This window comes from Cottoperca gobio, chromosome 2 (assembly GCF_900634415.1).
Source record: "Cottoperca gobio chromosome 2, fCotGob3.1, whole genome shotgun sequence".
Classification (NCBI taxonomy): Eukaryota; Metazoa; Chordata; class Actinopteri; order Perciformes; family Bovichtidae; genus Cottoperca; species Cottoperca gobio.
In genome coordinates, this window is record NC_041356.1 from 304968 (window position 1) to 332368 (window position 27401).

A 27401-nucleotide genomic window follows, 5' to 3' on the forward strand; every position below is an offset into this window, starting at 1 on the left:
CTCTATTGCTGAAGCTGCGGTGATGAGCTGTGGTCTCAAGGTCTTAGGTGCCTCAAGGGGCGGTAACCCTCGAACACCGTGGTGGACCCCGGTGGTCAGGGAAGCCGTCCGACTGAAGAAGGAGTCCTTCCGGGTTATGTTATCCGGGAGGACTCCGGAAACAGTTGCAGGGTATCGAAGGACTAGAAGGGCGGCAGCATCTGCCGTGTCAGAGGCAAAGCAGTGGGTGTGGGAGAAGTTCGGAGAAGCTATGGAGAAGGACTTTCGGTCGGCACCAAGGTGCTTCTGGAAAACCATCCGGCACCTCAGGAGGGGGAAGCGAGGACCCATCCAAGCTGTGTACAGCAAGGGTGGGACCCTGCTGACTTCAACTGAGAAGGTTATCGGCCGGTGGAAGGAGCACTTTGAGGAACTCCTGAATCCGACTAACACGCCCTCTATGGTTGAGGCAGAGCTGGAAGCTGATGGGGGATCATCGTCAATTTCCCTGATGGAAGTCACTGAGGTAGTCAAACAACTCCACAGTGGCAAAGCCGCAGGGGTTGATGAGATCCGTCCAGAAATGCTGAAGGCTTTGGGTGTTGAGAGGCTGTCTTGGTTGACACGCCTCGTCAACATTGCGTGGAAGTCTGGGACAGTGCCTAGGGGTTGGCAGACCGGGGTGGTGGTTCCCCTATTTAAAAAGGGGGCTCAGAGAGTGTGTGCCAACTACAGGGGTATCACACTTCTCAGCCTCCCTGGTAAAGTCTACTCCAAGGTACTGGAAAGGAGGGTTCGGCCGGTAGTCGAACCTCTGATTGAAGAGGAACAATGCGGATTCCGTCCTGGTCGTGGAACAACAGACCAACTCTTTACTCTTGCAAGGATCCTGGAGGGGGCCTGGGAGTACGCCCATCCGGTCTACATGTGTTTTGTGGATCTGGAGAAGGCGTATGACCGAGCTGCTGCCCCTGCGACCCGATCCCGGATAAGCGGTAGACGATGGATGGATGGATGGATGTTCATATGTTATCTCTGGGAATGAATTCCTTGGCTGCAGTGGACAATGTTTACTTCACCATGCTGGGTCCAAAAATTAATATTGGACTCATATTCATTAGGTGGACACGAATGCAAATATGACTCTGTGTTAACACGTTAGCCATAGTGGGTCTGACTGCAGACCTCGCATCTGAGGGTCCCAGGTCTGTGAGCCAATGGGGAGAGAGGAGGGGAAATATAAAGCTAGCTAGCTAATGTTTGCAAACTAAGCTAATGTTTATTTTAGTATGTGAAGGAAGTTACAGTTAATGACACATTCCAGATTCAATGTGTTTGTTTTAGGGAGCTCAGGTCTCATGAGGGAGGACAGAAGACCTTTTGTGATGACTCAACGTGTGGCCATGTGGGTAATTCAGTGTGAGAGGGAAGCCTGCCGTTGGACAGCATGCAGTTTATTTTCTCTTGCTTGTTGATACATTCAAAGGCCACTTCAACTGTTGTATTTTAGCAGCTGGTAAGAACACACACAGCAAGTGCCCACACACAGACACACACACACACACACACACACACACACACACAAACAAGCGTGATCTGACATGATGGGTTTGATGTCGTGGGAGCTCTGTGGGGTGTAGAGGAGGAGTGGAGGAGGGCGGTTCGGGAAAGAGGTATAGAAATGGAGGAGGTTGTAGAGGAGGGATGGAAAAAGGGGAATAAGAGGAAGAGGAGAAATAGATGAGGGATGGAGGGAGGACAGCTGCTCATAACCTGCAGATTCTAAATAACAAACCTCCTTCTACTTTTCTATGTTTCATCTCTGCTTCTGGTTTTTAACTCTTACAGTGCAGCCTGCTGTTGTTTTCATCTTGTACTCTGTGTGTGTGTCATCATGGCAACATGTGCTCCTGTAGAAACCTTCTGTAGCAGGTACTACTGCCTGTCTGTCTGCCTGCCTGTCTATCTGTCTGTCTGTCTGTCTTTCTGTCTGCCTGTCTGTCTGCCTCCCTGTCTGCCTGTTTGTTTGTCTGCCTGCCTGTCTGTCTGTATGTGTATATGTCTGTCTTTCTGTCTGTCTGCCTGCCTATCTTTCTTTCTGTCTGTCTGCCTGCCTGCCTATCTTTCTTTCTGTCTGTCTGCCTGCCTGCCTATCTTTCTTTCTGTCTGTCTGCCTGTCTGTTTGTCTTTTTGTATGTCTCCTGCTGGACCACAGGATTCTATTTTACAGCATTTTAAAAGCTACGTTATCAATAAATCCATCTGCTGATTGATAACTGTTAGCATGTTTGTGTGCAATGATTTTCTCTGATCAATCTGTCAAAAGCACTTTAAATGCTAATATGCAAATGTTTAGCAGGTATAATGTTGACCCTGTTAGTTTAGTGAGTAAGCATGCTAACATTATTAAGTAGCAGTAAACACAAAGTAGAGATTAAGTAGGCACTAGTATTTCAGGACAATCTCTGTCTTTTTACATTGTTTCCTTTCAATCCAGGTAGATGTATTCTGTGAAAATCAGTTTCATGACTCTTGCTTAATATCACAGTTGCTTTCTCTATGGGAAAAATACAAATATGTTGAGAATATTGTGATGTCCTGTCTCTCTTCTGATTGAGCCCCCTGTGTCGGTATCTGACCCCAGTGTGACCCAGGAAGTTGCAGCTGGAGGTCATGTTGTGTCTGGGAGGGGTCAGTGGGTGAGCAGCCTCCCACTGAGCTCTCCCAGGACACACAGTAGGACTTCCACCGGCCTGTTTCCCAACCCAGTCCTCAACTACCCTGTCCTGAAAGATTTCAGTCACCTGATTCAATACCAACAGTACAACAGGGTCGCTTCATCCACTCAGTTCTGCAAAAACAAAGAAAAACTTTAGTCTTCAAACTTACATTTCTTTTATTTTTCTAGACACTGTGCACATGCGACTCAAAGTGATGCAAAAACACAAAAACAATCACATGTCACATGTCACCCAGGCTATCACAAGAAAACCTAAGGTCATCACATTTAGTATGAGGGCTTGAAACCTAAACCTGCGGAGGTGGAGCAACAGCTGTCCTCCATTGTGTGTGTGTGTGTGTGTGTGTGTGTGTGTGTGTGTGTGTGTGTGTGTTGAGGTGGCAGAGTTGGAGTTAGGGAGGGGTAGAAGTGTGTCAGTGCAGGTGTTGGGGTGTAAGGAGGCGTAGATTTGAGGGTCAAGTTGCCTGTGGGCGTGTGTGTGAGTGTGTGTGTGTGTGTGTGTGTGTGTGTGTGTGTGTGTGTGTGTGTGTGTGTTCAGCAGGTGTTAAAACTTTGATTGCACACATACACATGACATAGTTCTTACATACGTAATAAACAGGGTTTACTTTGGGACCTAAGACTGTTGTTTATACTTTTGACTGAGCTCTTCTATTTTCTAACAAGAACTGATCATATCAGTCACTTTAAACAGCTCAATAATCCATCTACGCCCATACTGCAGGTTTGAAATATGGAGGAGATGCTTCACACACACACACACACACACACACACACACACGCGCACATGCACACACACACACACACACACACACACACGCACACACACACACACACGCTAGTGGTAACAGTGGTCTGACAGTCTGACCTGCAGTGAAGCTTGGTGAAGTAAAGGTGACTCACCCACTGTCTCTAAACATTGCTTCACACACACACACACACACACACACACACACACACACACACACACACACACACAAACCACAAACGCACATATGGGTGCTGAAAAATACACACCACAATGCCCTCTCCCTCCATAACCACAGCTACTTCCTCGCTGAGAACAGTTGGCTGAGGGGGGGAAGGTGGTTAGTTTGACACCAACACACACAGATGCATACACCAAAGCCACAATGCCAGATTAATAGAAGAGAAAGACAATCTCTATTCGGTGACACCGAATGTAGGGGAGAGAGTCAACTCCAAAGACAATAACTCATCAACAAGGGGATATGGAAAACCACATACCCAAAGAGAGAGAGAGAGAGAGAGAGAGAGAGAGAGAGAGAGAGAGAGAGAGAGAGAGAGAGAGAGAGAGAGAGTCATAAAGAGCGCTTAGAGATAAAGGAAGATGTTTTATATGGCGGCAGAGAGCAAGAACGGAAGCAGAAAAGAGCTGCGAGCAAGTCAAGAGACTGAGAAAGCCACCACGAGAAGAGAAAGGTAGAAAGAATGAGTTTTGTGGATTACGTTGCATCTAAGTCACTGGTAGACTGGAAAAACCACAAGGAGCTTTTTTCTACCACCTCTTCCCAGGACCGGGACACCTCGGCTGGGGTAAGAGTGCCACAACCACAGCGTCTTCAACTCCACTGTTTATGTTGTTGCTGTATCATACAGAAATGTAAGGAGTCATTCAACTTTTACAGTCTTACAATAAAAAAGCAAAACAGCATTTAGAGACATCTGTGCTTAGTTCAAACTGACTTGGCATTCTCAAAAAATGATGCAGAAGCAGAAGAACAACTCTGTCTACCTCATAGTGCCATCCTTTCTGTAGATGTCCCTTTAAATGTGCCCAGGTGGCTCGTACACCGAGCTGAGCCGTGAAAAACGGCAAACACTAAAGTTGAACTGAAATTTTGTGTAAGGAATAATGATTTAGTACAGAACCAGTGGTCTGGCACAGCTCGATGACAGCATCAGGGTTCTGCGGCAGCATTAGGATCAGGGGTCTGCTGCCGTATACAGAATAAAAACAATTGTGGGAACTGGGAACAGCGCCTAAGTTTCAAGCCTTTGAGCATCTCCAATGACATCTGAGGATCAGGAACAACATTCATGGGCCTGAGGTTACAGGACTACTTGTCGCTATTTGACAGTCTGATCAGCCCTTACATCACTTTGTGGGTAGCACGGGGAGTGACCAGTATTCAAATCGCAGAACCGAATATGCAATGGCTGAGAACGCCGGCCCAACTGGTTAACTGCCTCTTGGAATTGAGGTGGTATAACAAACCTCTTATGTAGGTGCAACAGCTTAAAAAAAACTATCCGTATTTATATTGAACAGAAATGAAGGGGATCACCCTTTTTGACAAAGGGAAAATGATAGCCAATTCATTAATTTAGTCTCTTGTAATTTGGAAATTTGGAACTCTGATAAATAATGAAAACATTCTGTGGAAGAGGTTAGCTCCGGCACCATCTTTTGGGTTTGTGGCCACAAAGGTAAACAAAGTTTTCAAAACTAAGTTTCTTACAAATATTACAACATGCACTCACTGAAATGTAGGGTAATTAAAAGTAGGATTGTTTATTAAAGCTGACTCAGGCTTGAACACATGGCGGTAACAGCTAGGGCAGTATACAATGTATTCAACAATGTTTATTACATATTGATAGTGATGATATTAAAATGTTAAAGAACATTCAGTAAACTATGAAATATATTATTTACTGGCACAGTGGTGTTTAGTCAGCATTAGCTCGGCGGACTATCGTTACATTAGCTAATCAAACACATCTAATAAACTATTCAACAAATCTTAAATCTAACAAAACTTTAAAATCCTCAGAGAGAATACACAGGAAATTATCTCAATCCCCAACATGTTACATTTATGTGTCATATGTAATTTTTGTGTTGTTATGTCTATGAATGTTATAGAGTTGTAACCATTGTATTGTTGCTGTGATCCAGGCTTATTAGTACTGGTGTGGATCAGTGATGAGTTACACTACATGCACTCCTTCTCATACATACACATGCACACGCCCACACAGATAGATGTGGTTTGTGGTTAAGAGATTGGCCATGAATGTTGATGTTTCATGGCCGTTGGAGGATCTCCTCTAGACCTTTCATTGTCTGTTTGTATGTGTATTTGTGAATTTTTTAAGGAGGAAGAAAAATCTAAAGAATATACATTTCATGGCATCCAACAGTATCTTTGACTCACTGTCGTCCTATCAGTCAGCTTTTATACAAGGTAAGTGTATTTTTCTGTACATGTGTATGTGTCTGGTTGTGTGTTTGGTTGCTCTGTTTGGGTATTTCTATTGGTTTTCAAGCATTGAAAAAAGTTTTCAAGTGTATTTTCTTATGAATGTTGAATTTGGGATTGTTTGAGTGTTTTTTTCTGTGTGAATGATCTTCTCAAATGTTTCTGGACTAGAAACTGAAGTATCCATGTGGTCATTCAGCAGATGTTGTATCATATTAAGCAATGGAAGGCAGAGCTAGCCTAAAAGAGGTTTTCTTGTGTCATCGCGGCATAAGAAAATAAGACGAAGAAACCTAAACCACACTCTCTCTCTCTCTCTCTCTCTCTCTGTCGGTCTCTCTCTGTCTGTCTGTCTCTGTGGCCGGTAAAGAAATATTCTGCTGCTAGACTGCAGGTCTCTATGTGCTCTCCCAAAAGGATTGGTATTTTGTTTAGATCAGTTATGTGGTGAAATTCTTATTTATGGTAAATATTTATTTTTTGGTCATTAAATCAATGCATGGCACAACCACGGGGAAATACATTTGAGGAAGTAACTAAATATGTGAATGGAATGAAAGTTTTTGGAAAGCAAAGGGAAACACACCACAGATCTCTGGGACGATGTGAGCTGGCCTGTTTGTGCGACATAACGAAGCATCTCACTGTTAAACCTGCAACTTCAGGGCCGTGTGATCACGGACATGTGTGATGCAGTGAGAGCGTTCCAAGCCGAACTGCCTGTGAGAGACTCTGATGCAGCAGGAAACTTTAGGCAAAAGGGTTTCCAAACACTGACAAACATCTCCACCGCTGTGTTCCCGACAGCATTCTGCTGATCAACTGAGCGCATTTGCCGACTTTGCAGCTCAGAAATTAAAATTTAACTGCTCAGCAATCCGTTTGCAGTTGACTTAAATATGTTCCATATCTTTTTGCACTTTATCCAATATGTGAATCCTGTTCAATACATGTGGACCGTGTTTGGCCCTCGACGTAGTCCCAGTTTTTAATGTTGGCCCTCTCTGTGAATGACTTTGACCCCCCCGGTCTACTGCTTGCTTTGTGCAGTTTCTCCTCTGCTCGGTTTCGCGAAGGGCGGGGCTCCGCCCCCTACGCACACACGTGTGAACACACCTTCACCTACAGTCAGAGACAGAGCGGAGGAAAGAGAGGGGAGAACTAAAAACAAATCCGCTGCTAAATGTTTTACTTTAAAATGACACAATATAATTATGTATTACCTGTTAATCATGTTAAATGTCAGCTCAAAATTGTCTGCGAGCCATATTGCGTTATCGAAAGAGCCATATATGGCTCGCGAGCCATAGGTTCCCTGACCCCTGCCTTAAGCAGTGGTTCTCAACTTTCTTCGGGCCAGCATCCATTATCCAGGTCCCTTACCGCCCCCCATCAAATAAAATGTAGACTAATTGTCTCCCCTGAATTCTAATGTTGATTATTGTTGTTTGTATTATTATGATTATTATTCTTAGTATTTATTATTTATATTACATATTGATTATATTAATTTTGTATTTAAATGTTTATATTATTTTCTTATCATTATCATTATGTTATTATAAAACCTCAAATTATCTGACATTGACGTTACATAATAATATTTCTAAATAATAATATATATGATATTATTAAAATATTTGTTTGTTGTTGTTTTTGCCTTCAATTGCCCTAATAAATCATGTTCCCAGGGAGCAAACAAAGTAATTTTATTCAGGAATATTAAACAAATGCAACAGTAAGAAGTTTGAGATTCAAACTTTAATCAGTGTCATAGACTGCAGCCAATAAAACACGGGTCAGACATTCAAACTTTGTCTTACTGTTCTTTAATTGGTGTTAAACGCAGCAGCCTCATAAATGTGAAACAATTCGATGTATATTCTGTATATACATTTTTATTTCAAGTGAACTGAAAATAAATATGAACCCCGGACAATCCTCAGCTGGGAAAAATTCCCTATTTGGTAATTAAGAAAAGGTTCTGCTCCTCATTATTCATCATCTTCACTTTCACTTTCCTTCACTTTCTTCTCTTCTGTTTCTGCGCCTTGATGCCATTTTAGAATAATATGAATTAAGCCTCTAGCCTGCTGCGTTCTATAAAAAATGAATGTAGTATTTTGATGTCGTGCATACGACAGGATTGACCGTCGTGTCTTTCCGTTCTTGCTTTGTTCTTACTTAAAATCAAATCCCAAATAAGAAAACATTAGTGAATGTGAAGCTTGCGTAAGTAGGTTTGAAGAAGACACTTCTTCTTAAGAACGGTTGGTGAATAAGGCCCATTGTTTTGATGGGAGGGCTGTCATGATCGTGATTTTTGTATATCCCGTTTCATTTTGAAGTGTTCACTCCCCCTTGTGTCATGTCTAGTTGTACTTCCTGTCTGTGTGTTATCCCCCTGTGATTGTTGATTTGTTCCTCCTGTGTCCATTCACCTTGCCCTTGTGTTTTAGCTTCTCTCCCCAGCTGTGTCTCGTTCCCCTCGTTTAGTGTCTGTGTGTATATATCCCTGTCTTTCCCAGTGTTCCCTGTCAGATCATCATCCATGTGTCACCCTAGTTTATTGATGGTTCCGCGTGCCTCCTTGTGCTCCCCGTGTCATCCTGGTTTGTCTTTCCAGTTTACTTTTTACCTTTTGTATTTTTGTTATTTTGTAAGCTTTATGAATAAAGCCCTCTTTTTGTTAACTTCCTCGTCAGCCGTCTTGCATTTGAGACCTCACCTTTTCACCACTGTGACAGTACGATCTGACCAGAAACATGGACTCAGCAGATGTCATGGACGAGGAGACCTATGATTTAATGTACACTTTAATTATAATGTTTGGTGAGTGGAAGCGAAACCCCTGTTGGAGGATGCGACAGGCTGCGCCTGGATTGGCGAGAAAAGAGGTTGCTAAGAAGCCAGAGTTGAATAGCCTTTTACCTGAGTGACTTCAGGATTTTGTGGACACTCCACCTTGCCAGCCTAACCCTGCCGATCCTTCCACTCAACTTCCTTTTGCCGAGCTGCGGCAACCCCTCTCTCCAGTCGCGCTGCGGCAACCTCCTACTACTGTCGGGCTGCACCAGTCTCTGAGCCATTTCTGGGCACTCGCCTGGCCCTGGGAGGTCCTCGGAGTCTCCAAGGGACTTCCAGGTCTCGGCGCAAGAAACCCAGACCACGACAGCCTCCGGTTTCCGCTGCCGGGCCGCGACAGCCTCCAGTTTCTGCTGCCGGGCCGCGACAGCCCACTGTTTCTGCTGCCGGGCCACAACAGCCTCCGGTTCCTGCTGCCGGGCCGCGACAGCCCCCTGTTCCTACTACCGAGTTGCGACAGCCTCCAGTTTCTGCTGCCAGGCCGCGACAGCCCCCCGTTTCTCCTGCCGGGCCATGACAGCCCTGTGCCGCGACAGACTCCAGTTCAGTACAGTAAGATTGTTATTCACGTCGGCGGTAATGACACGCGATTGCGTCAATCGGAGTGTACTAAAGTTAATGTGGAGTCTGTGTGTACATTTGCCAAAACAATGTCGGACTCCGTAGTTTTCTCTGGTCCTCTGCCAAATCTTTTGAATGATGACATGTTTAGCCGCATGTCATCATTCCGTCGCTGGCTCTCACGGTGGATGTCAGATAATGATGTGGACTTCGTAGACAATTGGCGGACTTTCTGGGGAAGACCTGGTCTGATTAGGAGTGACTGCATCCATCCTACTTTGGCTGGAGCAGATCTCATATCCAATAATATTACAAAGTCTATTAGTGGACCTAATCCATGACAACCCAGAGTTGAGACCAGGACAAAGAGTTGCAGTCTTACACACTTCTCTGTGCTTCTTTCCGGGCAGTCACCCACTCAAATCCCCATAGTGACTGTGTCTGCCCCACGACCACTGAAACTAATCAAGTCTATGGTTAACAGAAGAGGAGTTATACATGAAAACCTAATTAAAATAAACACCACCGCTGCAAAAGTGCAACTAAATCAAAAAATTAAATGTGGGCTCTTAAACATCAGATCTTTATCAACGAAAGCTGGATTGGTAAATGATTTAATATCAGATAATAAGATTGCTTTATTTTGTCTCACTGAAACCTGGCTGAGACATGAAGAATATGTCAGTCTAAATGAATCCACTCCACCTGGTCATATTAATACTCACATTCCTCGAGGTACTGGCCGAGGAGGTGGAGTTGCGGCCATATTTGACTCAAACCTCTTGATCAATCCTAAGCCTAAACTAAACTATAACTCTTCTGAAAGCCTTGTTCTTACGCTCTCAAACCCAACATGGAAAACAATAAAGCCAGTTTTATTTGTTACTGTGTACCGCCGTCCTGGTCCGTATACCGAATTTCTATCTGAATTCTCAGAATTTTTATCAAATTTAGTCCTTAAAACAGATAAAGTAATTATTGTAGGTGACTTTAATATTCATGTGGATGTTGATAGTGATAGCCTTAATAATGCATTTATCTCAATATTTGATTTAATTGGGTACAGTCAAAATGTACATGAACCAACTCACTGTTTAAACCACACTCTGGACCTTGTTCTGGGATATGGTGTTGAAATTGAAAGTTTATCAGTGTGTCCACATAATCCTCTTTTATCAGACCATTTTTTAATAACTTTTGAAGTCCTGTTACTGGACTACAAGCCAGTAGGCAAAATATCCTACGCTCGATGTTTATCTGAAAGTGCTGTGACTAAATTTAAGGAAGTGATTCCATCAGCACTTAATTCAATACCAGGACTCAATATCAATATAACAGAGGACTCCAATGCTAACTTTAGTCCCTCCCAAATTAATCATCTTGTTGATAGCGCTGCAGCCTCACTGCGAATAACACTCGACTCTGTCGCTCCTCTAAAGAAGAAGATCATAAAACAGAAAAAGAAAGCTCCATGGCTTAATTTACAAATCCGCAAACTAAAACAAAAGTCGAGAAATCTTGAAAGTAAATGGCGTTCCACTAAATTGGAAGAATCTCAGTTAGTCTGGTTAGATCATCTTAAAACGTAAAAGAAGGCTCTCCGTTATGCCAGAGCAGCTTATTACTCTTCCTTAATAGAAGAAAATAAGAACAACCCCAGGTTTCTTTTCAGCACTGTAGCCAGGCTGACAGAGAGCCACAGCTCTACAGAGCCTTCTATTCCTATATCTCTCAGTAGTGACGACTTCATGAACTTCTTTAACGATAAAATTATAATTATTAGAGACAAAATTAATCTCCTCCTGACCTCAATTGGTAATGACTTAACTTCAACTGATGGAATTTTAAAAACATCTATAACTCCGGAAATATATCTAGACTGTTTTACTCCAATCAACCTTAACCAACTAACTTCAACAATCTCATCGTCTAAAGCCATCAACCTGTCTTTTAGACCCGATTCCAACTAAACTGTTTAAAGAAGTTTAACCCTTCATTAACACCTCGTTATTAAATATGATCAACCTGTCTCTATTATCTGGCTACGTACCAAAATCCTTTAAAGTAGCTGTAATAAAACCACTTCTTAAAAAGCCTAGTCTTGATCCAGAGGTTTTAGCCAGTTATAGGTTGATATCTAACCTACCCTTTCTCGCTAAAATCCTTGAGAAAGCAGTCGCAAAACAGTTGTGTGACTTTTTACATAATGGTTTATTTGAGGTTTTTCAATCTGGATTTAGAGTTCATCGTAGCACAGAGACGGCACTGGTGAAAGTTACCAATGACCTTCTATTGGCATCAGACAAAGGACTTGTCTCTGTTCTTGTCTTGTTAGACCTCAGAGCTGCTTTCGACACTGTTGATCATGACATTCTACTACAGAGACTGGAACATTGTGTTGGCATAAAAGGAACCGCACTAAGCTGGTTCAAGTCCTATTTATCTGAGCGATCTCAATTTGTACTTAACGATAAATCCTCCATGACAGCCAAAGTCAGTCTTGGAGTTCCGCAGGGTTCTGTACTTGGACCGATTCTATTCACCTTATACATGCTTCCTTTGGGCAATATTATAAGGAACCACTCTATAAACTTTCATTGTTATGCGGATGATACCCAATTATATCTATCAATTAAACCAGATGAAACCAATCAATTGGCTAAACTTCAAGCATGCCTTAAGGACATAAAATCTTGGATATCTAGCAACTTTTTGACTGTTAAACACAGACAAAACTGAAGTTATTATACTTGGCCCTAAGCGCCTCCGAAACGCATTTTCTAATGACATAGAAGCTCTGGATGGCATTAACTTGGCCTCCAGCACCACTGTAAGGAATCTTTGCGTCATCTTTGATCAAGATCTGTCATTTAACTCCCACATAAAACAAATCTCAAGGACTGCCTTCTTTCATCTACGTAACATTGCAAAAATAAGACACATCCTGTCTCAAAATGATGCAGAAAAACTAGTCCATGCATTTGTTACTTCAAGGCTGGATTACTGCAACTCATTGTTATCAGGTTGTCCCAAAAAGTTGCTTAAGACTCTTCAGTTGATCCAAAATGCAGCGGCACGTGTATTGACAAGAACAAGGAAACGGGATCATATTACTCCTGTATTAGCAGCTCTGCATTGGCTCCCGGTAAAATACAGAATAGAATTCAAAATCCTTCTCCTGACTTACAAATCAATTAATAGTCAGGCTCCAGCATATCTTAAAGATCTCATAGTATCTTATAAACCAACTAGAGCATTACGCTCCCAGACTGCAGGGTTACTTGTGGTTCCTAGAGTCTCTAAGAGTACAATGGGAGCCAGAGCCTTCAAGCTCCTCTCCAGTGGAACCAGCTTCCAGTTTGTGTTCGGGAGGCAGACACACTCTCCACATTTAAGAGTAGGCAAAAAACTTTCCTTTTTGATAAAGCTTATAGTTAGGGCTGGCTCAGGTTTGCCCTGGATCAGCCCCTAGTTATGCTGCTATAGGCTTAGACTGCCGGGGGACACCTCCCTGCTCTCTTCCTTCTCTTCCTCTCTCCTCCCCTCCCTCTCTTCTTCTCCCTCTCTGCATTTATGTAAATGTCTGTTACTAACTCACCATCCGAGGTATCATCCCCGGAGTGTCTGTCTCTCATGTGGCAGGTTGCCACTGATAAAGTTTACGTCAGGATCATGAATCGTGACAGCGCCTGCTGACCTGGCCCTGCTGGACACCGGGAAGCCTTATTGACATTTTCCTGGATTCATCCATTCTTTCTATTTTTTTTCCAACACAACATAATTTCTGTCAAATGTTGTATTTGTACTATATTGTTTATCCTGTACACACGACATCTATTGCACGTCTGTCCGTCCTGGGAGAGGGATCCCTCCTCAGTTGCTCTCCCTGAGGTTTCTTCCATTTTTCCCACTTTAATTTTGGGGTTTCTTTTAGGAAGTTTTTCCTTGTGCGATGCGAGGGTCTAAGGACAGAGGGTGTCGTAACCTGTACAGTCTGTAAAGCACACTGAGACAAATGTATAATTTGTGATATTGGGCTATACAAATAAATTTGATTTGAGTTCCCGCTACCGGACCTCCGCAGACTCCCGTTCCCGCTGCCGGACCTCCGCAGACTCCCGCTGCCGGACCTCCAGCCCCTGTGCTCCTGTTGTCCCACGAGACCCCAGCCCCTGTGCTCCCTCAGTCCCTCGAGACCCCAGCCCCTGTGCTCCCTCAGTCCCTCGAGACCCCAGCCCCTGGGCTCCCGTTGTCCCCCGAGACCCCTTCGATCCCCTCTCCTCTCCAGACCCTAGTGTTTTCTCCAGCCCGGACTCCAGAGCAGCTCCGCCCGCATCCAGCCCAGACTCTCTGCCGGCCTCCTGAGCGTCTCCACCCGCCTCCAGCCGGCTTCCTGAGCTGCTTCGCCGGCCTCCTGCCCAGCCCTCGTATGCCCCTTTCCCAGTGTTCCTTGTCAGATCGTCATCCATGTGTCACCCTTGTTTGTTGATTGCTCCTCGTGCTCGCCGTGTCATCCTGGTTTGTCTTTTCAGTTTACTTTTTACCTTTTGTATTTTTGTTATTTTGTAAGCTTCATGAATAATGCCCTCTTTTTGTTAACTTCCTCGTCAGCCGTCTTGCATTTGAGTCCTCACCTTTTCCCCACCGTGACAAGGGCCTGACGCTCATTAACTAGGGGTGCTGTATTGTTTGGTTCCTAGTATTTTGCTGGCAATATTCATTACATTAAATGGGTTGTGGTAATGTTAGCTATAGGTCTAGGACAGATTTAGTCACTTAACAGATTTGTAGTTGAGATCAAAATGAATATGGGAGTGGTCCATCAAGGGCGACGGAAGTGGGGCTGTAGGAAGTCGAGAGCCATAGCCCCCCCCACACTTTACGGCACTCGCCCGATTTGGCGTTGTGGTGTGATCCGTTAAAAGATGGTCTCTAGTGTTTCCACTGGAAAGTGTAATTGTGAGTAGCAGTTTGACGTGTGGCAGGGAAAAGTACTATAGAAGGCATTAATGGGATGAAACTCCTGTGTTTTAAATGTGTGCTTCTAAAGAGAAGCACAAAAGACAGAAATACAGTCAGGAGTGAGTGAGAGAAATTACATTATTAAATTATATGTATCTTGTTTATGTGCATGTTTCCGTGTTTACTGCGTTACTTTGCGCGTTCACATTCTCTCCTCTGCTTCGCGGGGCTCAGTCAGTCAGACACAGCGGAGGAAAGGAGAGGAGAGCACTAAAACAAAGCAGGACACTTCACTCCGTTAAATGATGCTAACGGTCCCTGTACTTTCCTTCTCCGTTCCTCTGAGCCCACGGGAAATCTGGCAGAAAACGAGCCTCTTCACGTTGTATTCTTTCATCACGGAAATACATTTGTTGCACGATAAACACACACGTTTTTACTTATTGCGGCTGGCAATATCAATATTTGTCAGTCCATTCGCTCTGGAAGTGACGATTTTCAGAATCAACTCTAAGTTTCTTTTGCTTGGAGAGAGACATCTTGCCGAGCTCAAGTAAGGGAGTGACTTTCTCTGTGGCCCGCCAACCTAGTGTGCAGCATGAGCTTGATTGAGCCGATGGCAAGTGCGTTTTTTTCCGCTCGCCCCTGCAGCTCGGAGTGGAATGGAAACACCTGCGTTTTCGCCGCATTTGGTGTGAATCAGGCTTTAGTTTTATTTATGCTATACATGCCAGCCCGATTTGCAGGCAACCTCTTGCCCGCCAGAAAAAAGTTCAGAAGGGCTGTATCCGGCCCGCGAGACCATTTGATCCGGTCCTTGAGGTAATTCATAAACGTACGCAGAAAAATCCACTAGAAAAAAAAACTAGACGGCAATATTTTAAACGGGCGACGGATTGTTTTTCCTGGCCAAGGTCAGGGTCCTTGAACACAACACAAGCGGAACGTGTCATCACGTGGTCACATCATGTCAAAAAACTTAAATATTAAACAAGACTGTCATTGACATCAGCGAACGCAGCATGGCGAGTGTAAAAAAGAGAAAGGTGGATGTGGAATGTCGCACTTTACAGGAGAAATGGACAAACGTTTATTTCTTTGTGGAAGTTAAAGGCCAGTGTGCCTAGTTTGTGCGGACGCGTTTGTGGTGATGAAAAATTATCTCGAGCATCATTACAGCACGAAACATGTCGAACTGCACGAGCTGAAAGGACGAGTGCGTTTGGATAAAGTTAACGCTCTTCGCCAGAGTTTGGCCCAACAAGCAGCTCTCTCCAGACCGTAACATAAAAACATGGAAAGATAGATAGGTAGACTACCACACCAAGAACAGACTATTCCACCACTGCTGTGCAATTATCACTGCCATGTGCAATATTCACTTTATTTTCTATATATTTTTTTATTCTATTTAATTATTGTGTACTGCCTTTTTACTTCATATGTTATTTTGCGTGAAGAGATACATTTCCCCGTTGATTTTTTGCACAGGTGAAATGAATGGGCTGTGTCTTAAAAGAAATTGAAGAGGTTATGAGTTCAATAATTAGTACGGCCCTCGAAGGATTTTGTAAAAAATTAAATGGCCCTTGATAGGAAAAAGGTTCCTCACCCCTGCTCTACATGCTCAGGTACTCTATATGCTCATGTATTCTGTACTCTACATGCTCAGGTACTCTGTACTCTACATGTACAGAAGACATGGTTAATGTATTTTGTTGCTTTGTTAACACCTTCAAAGTTACTTCAATAGTGTGAATTGTTAACTATGTTTATTGTATGTTTTATTTCATTTGAATTCAAAGTTTGGAGGTGTTTTGTGGGGTTTTCTTTTGCTTGCCAGTTGGCGTCTGATGTCATGGTAAATAGCGATTTCACCAAACTCACGAGGAAGCATGGCATTAAAATATTAGCCGGCTTCCCTTGCAGTATATTGGCTATATAGCTGTGGGGGGGAAGGTCGGACAGCGTTAGGTTGCCCGCATGGATGAACAGCGCCGTCATCATTTTCCTGGACCAGATGGAGAAGGTGAAACACGTTGTGGAGACAGTAAACGAGATGTTTGTGCAGATACTGCCACTTACTCAAACCAATCTAATGTCTGACTTGACTTAATAACCGGGATGTGGAGCTCAACCTCCGCTTCCATTTCAGAGTAGATGATTATGACGTGATTTTTGCCACCTCATCGGTTATGAAATGTTTTGGTTGCGGGGAGGAGGGACACATCACGAGAGCCTGTCCCTGTCCGGCATCGACCGTAGAGTTTTTTTTAAAGCCTTCTGGGACATCTTAGCAAGATAACTTTTAGATGACCTCTGGTTCCATGCCGATATCCTGCCGCAGAGCTGTGATAACACTTCTGCCCAAGAAGGGAAACCCGCAGGACATTGGTAACTGGCACCCTGTGTCTTTGCTGTGTGTGGATTCAAGATTCTGTCCAAGGCCCTGGCCACCAGGATGGGGGGGGGGCTATGGAGCAGGTCATCTACCGGGACTAGACCTACTGTGTGCCCGGTAGGTCTATAGTAGACAATGTCTACCTAATCCAGATTGTTTTGGAGGTTGCCAGCTCATTCGGCATTAATACTGGTCTGATTTCTCTAGGCCAGGAAAAAGCTTTTGACCGCGTTGAGCACAACATCCTCTGGAAAGTTATAGAGGAGTTTGGCTTCAACGCTAGTTTCATTAAGATCAAGGTGTTGTACAGTGAAGTTGAGTGTGTTGAAGTTTATCGGCGGCCTGTGTGCTCCTTTTTAGAGTGTTTCTGCATCCGCAGGAAAGGCCTGTGCAGCAGACCCTCCACCGATTTTGTGTTCCAATAAGTGAGGTAGTTTTATAATTTGAACTGTGGGAACAAAGCGTGAGGAGTGAGACACTGCAGGGCGTCGTGGTGGTAGGACTGGGGGTCGCTTTGTTTTAAATGTCGTCCTGTGCACCTGCAGGGCGCTTTTACAAAACTTAGTGTGGGGCCCACAGAATGGGTTCTATTCTATTCTTTGATTAACTAAACTATTGGCTCACCTTCCCGTGATTATATTTCCCATACAAACTGGATATATTCTGAGTGATACGATAAGTAGTTTTATTCATCACAATGTGGGACTTGCCTCCGAAAGTATTTGGGGACAAGAAGTTGGTTATTGTTAAGGTTAAAGGAATGAAAGTCAATGCAATGTACGCCGAAGTGACCCAAACAAGTTGTTGTTCAAAGACATCAGACCACGTGTCTCCCGCCTGTGTGCTGTGCCATTACATGGTTAGACTGGGATCTGCCCAATATAACCCACGGTTGGTGGGTTTGTGATTTAACCTCAGACCTGCTGAAAACTAACTCCATGAACAAGCTGTGGAGTTGGTCTCCTTCAGATGATTAAACCACATGTGGTTAGCCATCGGTGGTTAAGAATCTATGTGACTCTCATCTCCGGTTGGTTTCCACCTCCTGCGATCCTATTGGTTGTTGGTTAGTGGCTATATCATCACTTAACTCTCCTCCAATCATCACTTCTATAACATCAAATCTGCTGAACACACACTCTTTATCTTTATCTCCATCTCGTGTGTGTGTGTGTGCATGTACTGTCGTTTCTCCCTTGTTGAGATTATCTGCTCTGATTTATCAGTTTAACACTCACATGAACATTAGCTTGATTAGATTTAGACTTGTTCAATTTAATTCAGAGGATCAAAGTGGTGACTAAAATGAAAGTATAAAGGAATGAGAGACTGGCTGGCCCTGGATCTGTGGAAGTTTCATAGTTACATGTAAAGAACTGGAAATATATTTATTTTTCTTCATTAATGTAACTTCTTGTAAGCTTCAGGAGTCGCCTTTTCGGTTTATTTCCTCCATCGCTCATTTCCCGCTCCATATATCTCAGATGTTTGGCTGAAGACGAGAGCCACTCCAACTTGTTTTTTATGAATTTCCATCACCCGAGTGTTGGATTTTCATTGTTCCCGTCCCTCTGTTCATATATCAAACTGCTTCCGAGCTGTTTTGCTGCATTTTCTGCACTCCTTTTCTGTAATTTACGCCTCTGGTTACGCCTGAACCCATCATGTTGCATGCTACATCAGCTACTTTCCACTTATCAACATTGTTCACCCTCCATTGCCACTTCGCCTGTCCAACGCTGATTCTGGTTATCTGGCAGCTCCACCTGCACAGCGTGTCACAAAGACAGAAACAGAGTGTTATCAGGAGACGGCAAAGTGTAACAGAGGAAACTCCACAGGTCTGCTTCGGGCTGATTTTAAAAGTGGTGATGCTGACTCTGAGTGTGTAGCCACACACACACACACAAACACACGCATATTCTCACACGACAACAATATTTGAGCTTTCTTACATTCATCACTTTTCACAGTATCAAACACTAAGGAGTTCACACAGAGCAGCAGTCCAGTCACACATCAGGCTCTCATAGATGGAGCTTATATTTTCTTTATGATGTTCTTTTCTGATAGATTCATTATTTAGGATAGAAAATATCAGAAAAAATAACAAGGTGATAAAATTATAAATTAAATTAAATGAAATGTCAGACAAAAGCTACAAATCCTATTGAGCTAATATTAGAACAGAATAGAGTAGAAATGGTGTTAATGATAATGCTATCAAAAAATAACTTTAGAAAATAGCAAAGAAAGAAAATAAATAGATTTAAAAAATAAAAAATAAAATTGTATATTTAAGTAACAATTATCTTTTTAAGAGAAGCCTTTATCACTTTCATTGACTATCTTCTATTTTCACACTTTCACACACACCTTTGAGTCCGACATTGTGTTTTGGTAGGATATTAATTTTCAAACAACTGGATCCACAAGAAAGGACAAAGAAGTGTTAAAAACTGTGCAGTGGAAACAGAATAGCCACTATAATAATATTAATAACATTAATAATATTAATAATATTAATAATGTTAATAATGTTAATAATAGAATAAACTAAATAAAAACAGATTATTCTGTCTTTTTGAAGACTAGATTTATATCATTACAAGTATTAATGTCTTGGCTTTGAGTTTTCATGCATTAGGAATAATATTGTGTCTTTTCCTTCTAAAATGAATAATGCTTTGGTACTATATATACTGTAGTATCAGTGGTAGTGCTCGTACAGTTCTTGTACTTTACTTAATATTTCCATCCTCACTACATTCCAGAGAGAAGTATCTGTTGTAGCTTCTTAACTCATCACGTAGTAAATAACTGTTATAATATTATTTAATATTTCACAAAAAAAGCAAGGTCTGAATGAATACTTTGTGTATCAGTAACTTAGTTTCTTCTTCTTCTCTCTCCCATTAATATATAAATATATATAATACATTGTATATAAAGTAAACATGCCACTCTAACATTAATGCTTCACTATTAATAATATTAATTAATGCATTGTATTACAACATGTCAGCAACAGGGGTCATTTCACTTTTTACTGATAATAGTTATGTACTTCAGTAGAATTTTGATTTGTTGTATTTGTAAAATGTAAGTATGATTTGTATTAAATGAGCTTTATTTCTTATGATGTACAGCTTCTTAAATAAGTACTCTTTTATTATCATCAGCCTTTAATGAAGTGAAGCAACAGACGCTTAATGTCTGCGCTGACATGAGGTTCTACTGTCACATTATTAAAGGGGCAGTACGCAGCAGCAGCTTCTGAACACCTGCTGAGTGACACAGATTATTATGTAAACAGTTTATGTTTCACATATTCGGTCTAATCCTCTTTTCTAATAATCATGAGACAACAAACAAAACCACGTTGAGATCGGCAAATAATAAATAAAATAACAATTATTTTCAATGCAATTTTATTATGAAAATGAACGAAGTGACGACACTTCACACTTACAGTGTAAGCTGCAGGAAATGTTCCTTTAAAGAACACAGAGGCTGTCCCACTGTTACAAAATGTCTGTTGGCCGTGTGTGTGTGTGTGTGTGTGTGTAAGCGTGTGTAAGCTGTAACAGACAGAGGAGATAGTGAAGGAAGAAGGAAGCGAGGAGGATGTGTGTGGCAGAGCGACCGTTAGAAAGACAAGGCCTCGCATTCAACACACACACACACACACACACACACTGTAGAACAATACAGTTGCTGTTAACTTGTAGGAAGTAAATCTACAGTACATGTACATGTGTTTGTTTTGAACATTGATGCACATACTTAGTTATTAACTGTTTGCATCATTATGTAAAACGATAGAGCGGCTTTTCAAAACAAATATTTGTCTTTGTACAACTTGAATGTAGAAACTTTAAAAAATGACTGAAACGAGAGAAAGAGCGGATCAGTGTGTGTGGCATCCAGTTTTACATTTACAGTATAATGGTTAGCCATGCTGGTAAACCGCACACACCAACTCTCTCTGTCTCATGCACACACACCTACACACATGCATACGCATACACACACACACACACACACACACACTTAGAAAAAGCCACAAACCCAGCAGAGTTTACAATAAAAAACCACAAGAGAGACTCACTGTGTGTGTGTCTGTCTGTCTGTCTGTCTGTCTGTCTGTCTGTCTGTCTGTCTGTCTTGTGGTGTGTTCAGTGTTATACTGGAGGACCCATTTCCTTCGGGCTTACATATGCTTACAAACATACATTATAATTTTTTTAATGATCGAATAAATTAAATCACTCAATCAATGACTAAAGACTGAAACCAAATGAATCAATGAATTAGCATTTAGTTTGTTGTTATCCTGGACTATGTAAAAAAACAAAAAGGGAAAAAAAGTTGGCTTCATCCTCTACCATCTTCCACCTCAGCTGAAATACATGCAAATGATCATTTACATAAACCCTAAAATGTAAATTCAGTAAGCAACCTGCTCTTTAAAACTGAAACGATGTACTGGGATACTTCAGGCCTGCTTCATTCCCACACCCACACATTTTTTTTACGGGAAGATAGAGATGTGTTTTCCAGCATGTTTCTGATGTTGGGAAGTCAGTGAGGACAGAATGGAAAAAGGGGTAGAGTAGATAATAGAGAAAAAGGAAGGACTTATAAGAAATTAGTAGTGTTGTTTTACCAGAAACCCCTCCTTCTCCTCCCTTCAGTTCACTGTGTAGGGCACTTATTTGTCAACTGGTCACAGTGTTCACACTGCTGAGCAGAGCTGACAGATCTGAAGCATCACTTTATCATTTGTCATTAGCTAGTGAAGGTATTCAAGGTTAAAAAAATATTTTTCGTATATTTTCACACTTTCCTTATTTTTTCTGTGGGGTTTAAAAGAAGTAAAAACAAAACTGTGATTGGAAAGTCATATCCCTAACCCTAATCCTGTCTAAGGGAAAAATAAACAGAGCTTTTAACTACTGTTCCAGTAGTTAAAAGCTCTGTTAACTCTAGTTACAGCGATTGGACAAAAACCTTGCAGAAGCTAATGTGCCATAGCCCGTGCTTTATAATTTTCAATTTTTATCTAGGGCTTCTGAGTTGGGAAATGTCCGTACAGTAATCCGTGGCATGATGTCATCGATGCATTTGCCAAGGTCGCAAATGACCGTGTCCGTGTGTGTGTGTGTGTGTGTGTGTGTGTGTGTGTGTGTGTGTGTGTGTGTGTTTATGTCATCATCCTCAAACACACACCACTCCGTGATGCCAAAGCAATGGCAGGAAGCAGAGTCTGACTGTTCAGTCGAGCAGCATTTGAGTTTCTGCCTATTAGCGGGCAGAAGGAGAAGAGATATGTAGTCTAACTTGCCGAAAGGGTGGGGTGCCTTATATCCATGGTGGAAAGGTGACTAAACATTGTCGAGAAGAAGAATACCCGGTAGAGGAGGCTGGTTTTCACATTCCTCAGTCTGACTAGAACTCCGGCATGGGATACCCGCTTCCTCCAGTAAATGCTCTGTTATAAAATAATAATATAATAATAATAATAATAATAATAATAATAATAATAATAATAATAATAATAATAATAATAATAAGGTAATCACAAGTATTCAGCATATTGATTGTATCCATATTTAGTGTTAAAATAGAGATTGTGTCTGTTCTAACTTGTAATCAGAAAATGATCAGAATCAGAATCTTTTTCCACTCTGGATGAGGCCAGAGTGGAAAAGTACCAGAAACTCAATATGGAAAACCCCACAGATTACATTTGTACATTACATTACAGATATATCCGTGTCAGCAGAAATGAATCCCTGGCCAATTAAAGATGCCTATTATAGACAGACATGGCCGAGCGCTGGGGATGCGAGCAGGTCCGGCCTGGCGTAGGGGACCTCAGGGATGCGGAAGTCAGCAACAGCTAGAGATCATCTCACATGTGATGCACAAGTTAACAATATAGAAATGTGCGTAAGAGTGATATGTAAGGGAAATGGGAGGAGGAATAATAGTCCTTCCCCCAATAGTGTTCCCTTGATAGTTTAAATCCAAAGTTGCAGAAAGAACTCGCACCCTGCCCTCGTTACCACCACCGGCAGACATACAGGTGTTACACATGACTAAAAAATACACACTAAATATATCAACACTAAAAGAGAGAGATATAGCTGTAGAATACAATACACTATGGACCCAGTACTAGAGGTGAAATGCTGCTCCGTATTTCTTTGTTGCAGGTGACTACACATTGCACCTTTAATTGCAGGTGTCACATGTTAGGGCCCTGGGTAGTTAGTTCCACCATTCCCCCACAATTTGGGCCCTGCTTGGAGCCTTACCAGCCTTACTAAGAATTCCCAAAAAGTTTTTATCGCAAGTCAAAAACGAAAGGTCATTCGAATAAAACGTGTTCATCCTCTGGGGACCATGAATATGTATAATTCATGGCAATAGGTTGCTAGTTATCTTGTCTGAACATTTTTTCATGTGGCTGTCAAATAGGAAAACTCATCAGATGTTGGTTCGTAAGTACAAGTGCAAATGTTGTGCATGAGGAAAGATCAAAATAGTCTCTCACCAAAGTCACCCTCAGCACTTTGGAGCCACACACACATAACAACCATGGGGATACACAACAATAGAGAGCCCCATAAAGTCTTTCTTTCATTCTTTCTATTGGTCTTGTAATATTCTCTCTCTCTCTCTCTCTCTCTCTCTCTCTCTCTCTCTCTCTCTCTCTCTCTCTCTCTCTCTCTCTCTCTCTCTCTCTCTCTCTCTCATTTGTACAGCTGTGATCTCTGGCTCTCATTTTGAAGCCTGGGAATAAGCACAGAATGCCTTTTTATATATCTATCTTCTCCCTTATTCCACACACATGTACATACACACACACACACACACACACACACACACACACACACACACACACACACACACACACACAGTGGCTCCCATGTGGCGTTCTGGCCACACATCACACAGCCGGGCTCTGCTGTTTGATCTCTGCACCTCCCCCTGCAAAAAATGTCAACACTCAGCTGGTGGTTTTATCATGGATTCCCACATCTTCCAGTTTGGTTTATGACACTGTTTGGTGAATATCATTTATATCAAGGCACGAGCAAGAAAATAAAGCAATTCTAAGATCCTTGATTCCTGAGATCTAAATATGTCATCATGACGGATGTCAGTCTAACCCTAAAGTAGTTTTTATCAATCATTGCTCAAACCGGGGGACTATTTTCAGCGGGGGATGAATCCACATTGGGTGCTGTAGTGAGTGTTTGTGTCAGCAGGACGCTGTGTGTGGTCCTGAGTGAAAATAGAAAAGTAGAGTGTGTGTGTTCATGGTAATGAAGGATCATATCACCCAGTGCTACAGTGTGGATCACTGAACAACGAGGGAGCTGTAAGATACATCAGGCCGTGCTACACACACAGTACTTGTGAGGAGATACATTCATTGCTGGTTTGGTCTTGAATGAAGTCAAATCTATTACAATATGTTGGAATCAGTGTAATATCAGGTTTGAGTTTCTATCTTTTGGAAGAGTTCCACACACCTGGAGAATAGGGTTAGCCCTGAAGCTGCTCTGGAGATTGTGTGGTAGAATCAGAAAACAGTACTTACCCCATGTCACGTTTTAGAGTGCATTCTTTGGGTAAGAGCTTAGCGTAACTTTTTACAGTGTTTCTCTCCTCCTGTCCTCCTCCATCAGCTGCAGCAGGAAGACGGAGCTCCAATAAAGATCCCTTCATTTCCTCTCCTCTTTTTCATCTCTCCTCCTCCGTCTCCTCCCTCTCTGCGGCCCTCTCTCACTTCCTTCCGACCGCCTGCTTAATCTCTTCAACGTTGTAATATCAGCGTGTGCTGGATAGCGTTTGCACTGGTGTCTTGTATGATTCCAAGGATACAGTTTCACACGTTTCTTTGGGAAGAGTTTTCCTTGATTTAAATTTTGTCCAGTCTCCAGTGACTCCTGCCCAATGACCTTTGACCTCTCCACAGTGGATGCTGTAAGCGGGTTTAGTCTGGAGTCTCTTCCGTTTCTCAGCTGTCACATGTAATGTTAAGATAATGACAGTCTTCCTCTCAGGTGGGATCGTGTCTTCAGGGTGTAGCAGCAGCAGAGATCTTAAGGTGTCTTAAAAGCTGTGTCAGACCATGTGTAACCATATATATATATACATATGTAGATTTAATAATTATGCTCTCTGTAAAAATGGTAGTTTAAAAAACAAAAACACAGGTGTGTTATTTTACTGTAAGGCACTTCTAGTTGTATCTTCACCACAAAGAGCAGAGAGCTTTATCAATTGAATGTTTTATTTGTTTTTCTACTCAAAATGATGCAGAGAGGGTGGAGTTGTGTATTTCAGCCCTCAGTAGTACCTGTAGTCTTCCTGTCACACTGCATACAGACACATCAACCTCTGGCAACAAGGTGACGCAGGCTGCATGTCGCCTGAGAGGCAAAACTCAGGGAAACCTAGTGTGTACTCACATTTACAGACTGATAAAGTAAAGTAATGCAATTACCTTTTCAATGAGAAACAGTTATACTGTATTTATTTGTTATAGTTTTACAGTATTTCAATTCATTATATTGTAACTTTTCGATTCTATATTTAAAATATTTTTCAGTACTTTACCTGCATTTTTATTTCCTTTTACAGTTATTGTATGCACCAAACACCAAGTGAATAACGGACTTGGCAATAAAACTTATTCTGATTTTGGTTCTAATGTGTGTGTGTGTGTGTGTGTGTGTGTGTGTGTGTGTGTGTGTGTGTGTGTGTGTGTGTGTGAGAGAGAGTGTGTGAGAGAGAGAGTTGTGAGGGGTACCACCAGTTAGGCCACAGACCCATATTAATGGTAAAGCTCAACCATACCACAGTGTGCACCCAATCCAAGCTCACCAGCCCTGCACATCTACAGTTGTGTGTGCGTGTGAGCGTGTGTGCGTGTGTGCGTGTGTGTGTTACAAGGGTAGAAAGCAACAATTGTTAGCATTGTTGGTTTTAAAATATGTCGTCACCCATCTCTTTTTTCAGTCGCGCTCTTTGCTTCGCTACACTTCCCCGCTGACTCTAACCTCCTCCGAAGTTTCATGAAACCGCCAACAGCAAACAGCCATCTGACAATCGATGGAGCCTCTGATCATCCAAAGTTCTTTCAATGTTCCCGACGCGTTTTCCTCTAAACCGCACTGGTTCCCCTCAGCCTTAATGGGAGAGATGGCGGGTGCATGTCTGTAAAGTCTGGTGGGACAAGTGTCCTGTGTGAGGCGAGGCGAGGTCCCTTCAGTCCTGTGGTTAACGAAGAAGTCATGCAAAGAGTTGCCTCACCCTTTTTCTCACTCTTCCTCACCCCCTTTCTTCCTTCCATCCCCATTTGTCCCCACATTGTGGTTAACAAGTGAATGCAAAGTGTTGTCTTAATGTGTGTGTATGTGTGGGCCGTACCCATTAGCGCCCTTCTATTCTGTATCGTAAATTCCACCCGGCTACTAAGCCTTCTGATTTATTCATTGGCTCGTTTGGGACTTTGTGTGTCCCCGTGTGGTTGGATTTAGTGTGTCTGATTGGCTGATTCCGCTGGTTCCTTCCACTTTGATGATCTATTTCTGTTTTTCGTAAGTTTCAAGGTTACTTAGCATGCAAACACACACATACACACACACACACACACACACACACACACACACACACACACACACACACACACACCCTACAAAAGGCATAAAGTAACCAAAGCCTGAGGGGTGTGAATGGTTAATTACCGGTAGTTGATTGTAAATCTCCTTCTCTAACTGTCAGAAATGATCTTGGTCATTGATTCTTGTGGCTGTCTTTAGTGACTGCTGTATTGAGGTGTATGTATCTACAGTGTGTGCCTGTTTAAACAGTGTCATGATAAACCAAAGTTAGCAGTTGTGAAGTAAGAATTTTCCTGGAAATAGACCAATATTTCCCCAAAATCAGGATTTTAATTAGAACTTTTATAAACATTGTCACTTGTGCTGTTAAGTAGGCCGGTGAGGTTGTGGGAGACAAAGGAAGTGGTACTAATATAGGTTTTCTTTGACATTTCCACATAATTACTTTAAAAAGTCATTAAATAATGGAAGGTCCCCACCCACACCTTCCCCTACAGTCCTTAACTAAACACATGTCCTGCTTTATTAATTGGCATGTTTGCTGTGTCTCCATCACCCAAAAGTACCTGGACTTAGTATCACCTGCTCAGATTTAGTTCCAAGAACTCAACTCGTCCCCAAGGCAGGCGTCCAACAATATGCTTTTCCATAGCAGACACACAGTGATTGGCCAGGTGTGTGGAGGTGAGAAAGTGGGCAGGATTTGAACTCCTCTCTCGCTCCGTCAATTTTCATATGTACAAATGAGTGCAACGAGATTGTCTCATCCCTTCTTGCCTCTTTCTATGACAAACTAACCCCCCCCCCCCCAAGTATGGAATAGGTGGATAAATGTATCAGAAAACTGTAGCTGATCTGCAACTAAATCTAAAGGATTATTGTTCGGATTAACATAACTGCTTGAAGTAGTTGAAATAAATACTTAATTGAAGAGTAACGTAACACTCAATCCAATTGTTTGAGATAGTAAATGACATGTACACTCACTTTATTATTAATATCTATTGATCCCGGTCCCCTTT

The 27401-nt window shown here is 42.3% G+C and overlaps 1 protein-coding gene across 1 annotated transcript in view; it reads left to right on the plus strand.

The window, feature by feature from the left end:
• The first annotated feature begins 4104 nt into the window (after nt 1–4104).
• The window catches only part of runx1 (RUNX family transcription factor 1), an 83905-nt gene continuing 60608 nt past the window's right edge, over nt 4105–27401 (plus strand). Inside the window, 3 exon segments of the mRNA XM_029446911.1 lie at nt 4105–4162; nt 4256–4276; nt 5843–5931. Coding sequence (XP_029302771.1) covers nt 5874–5931 — 58 coding nt within the window. The 5' untranslated portion in view covers nt 4105–4162; nt 4256–4276; nt 5843–5873.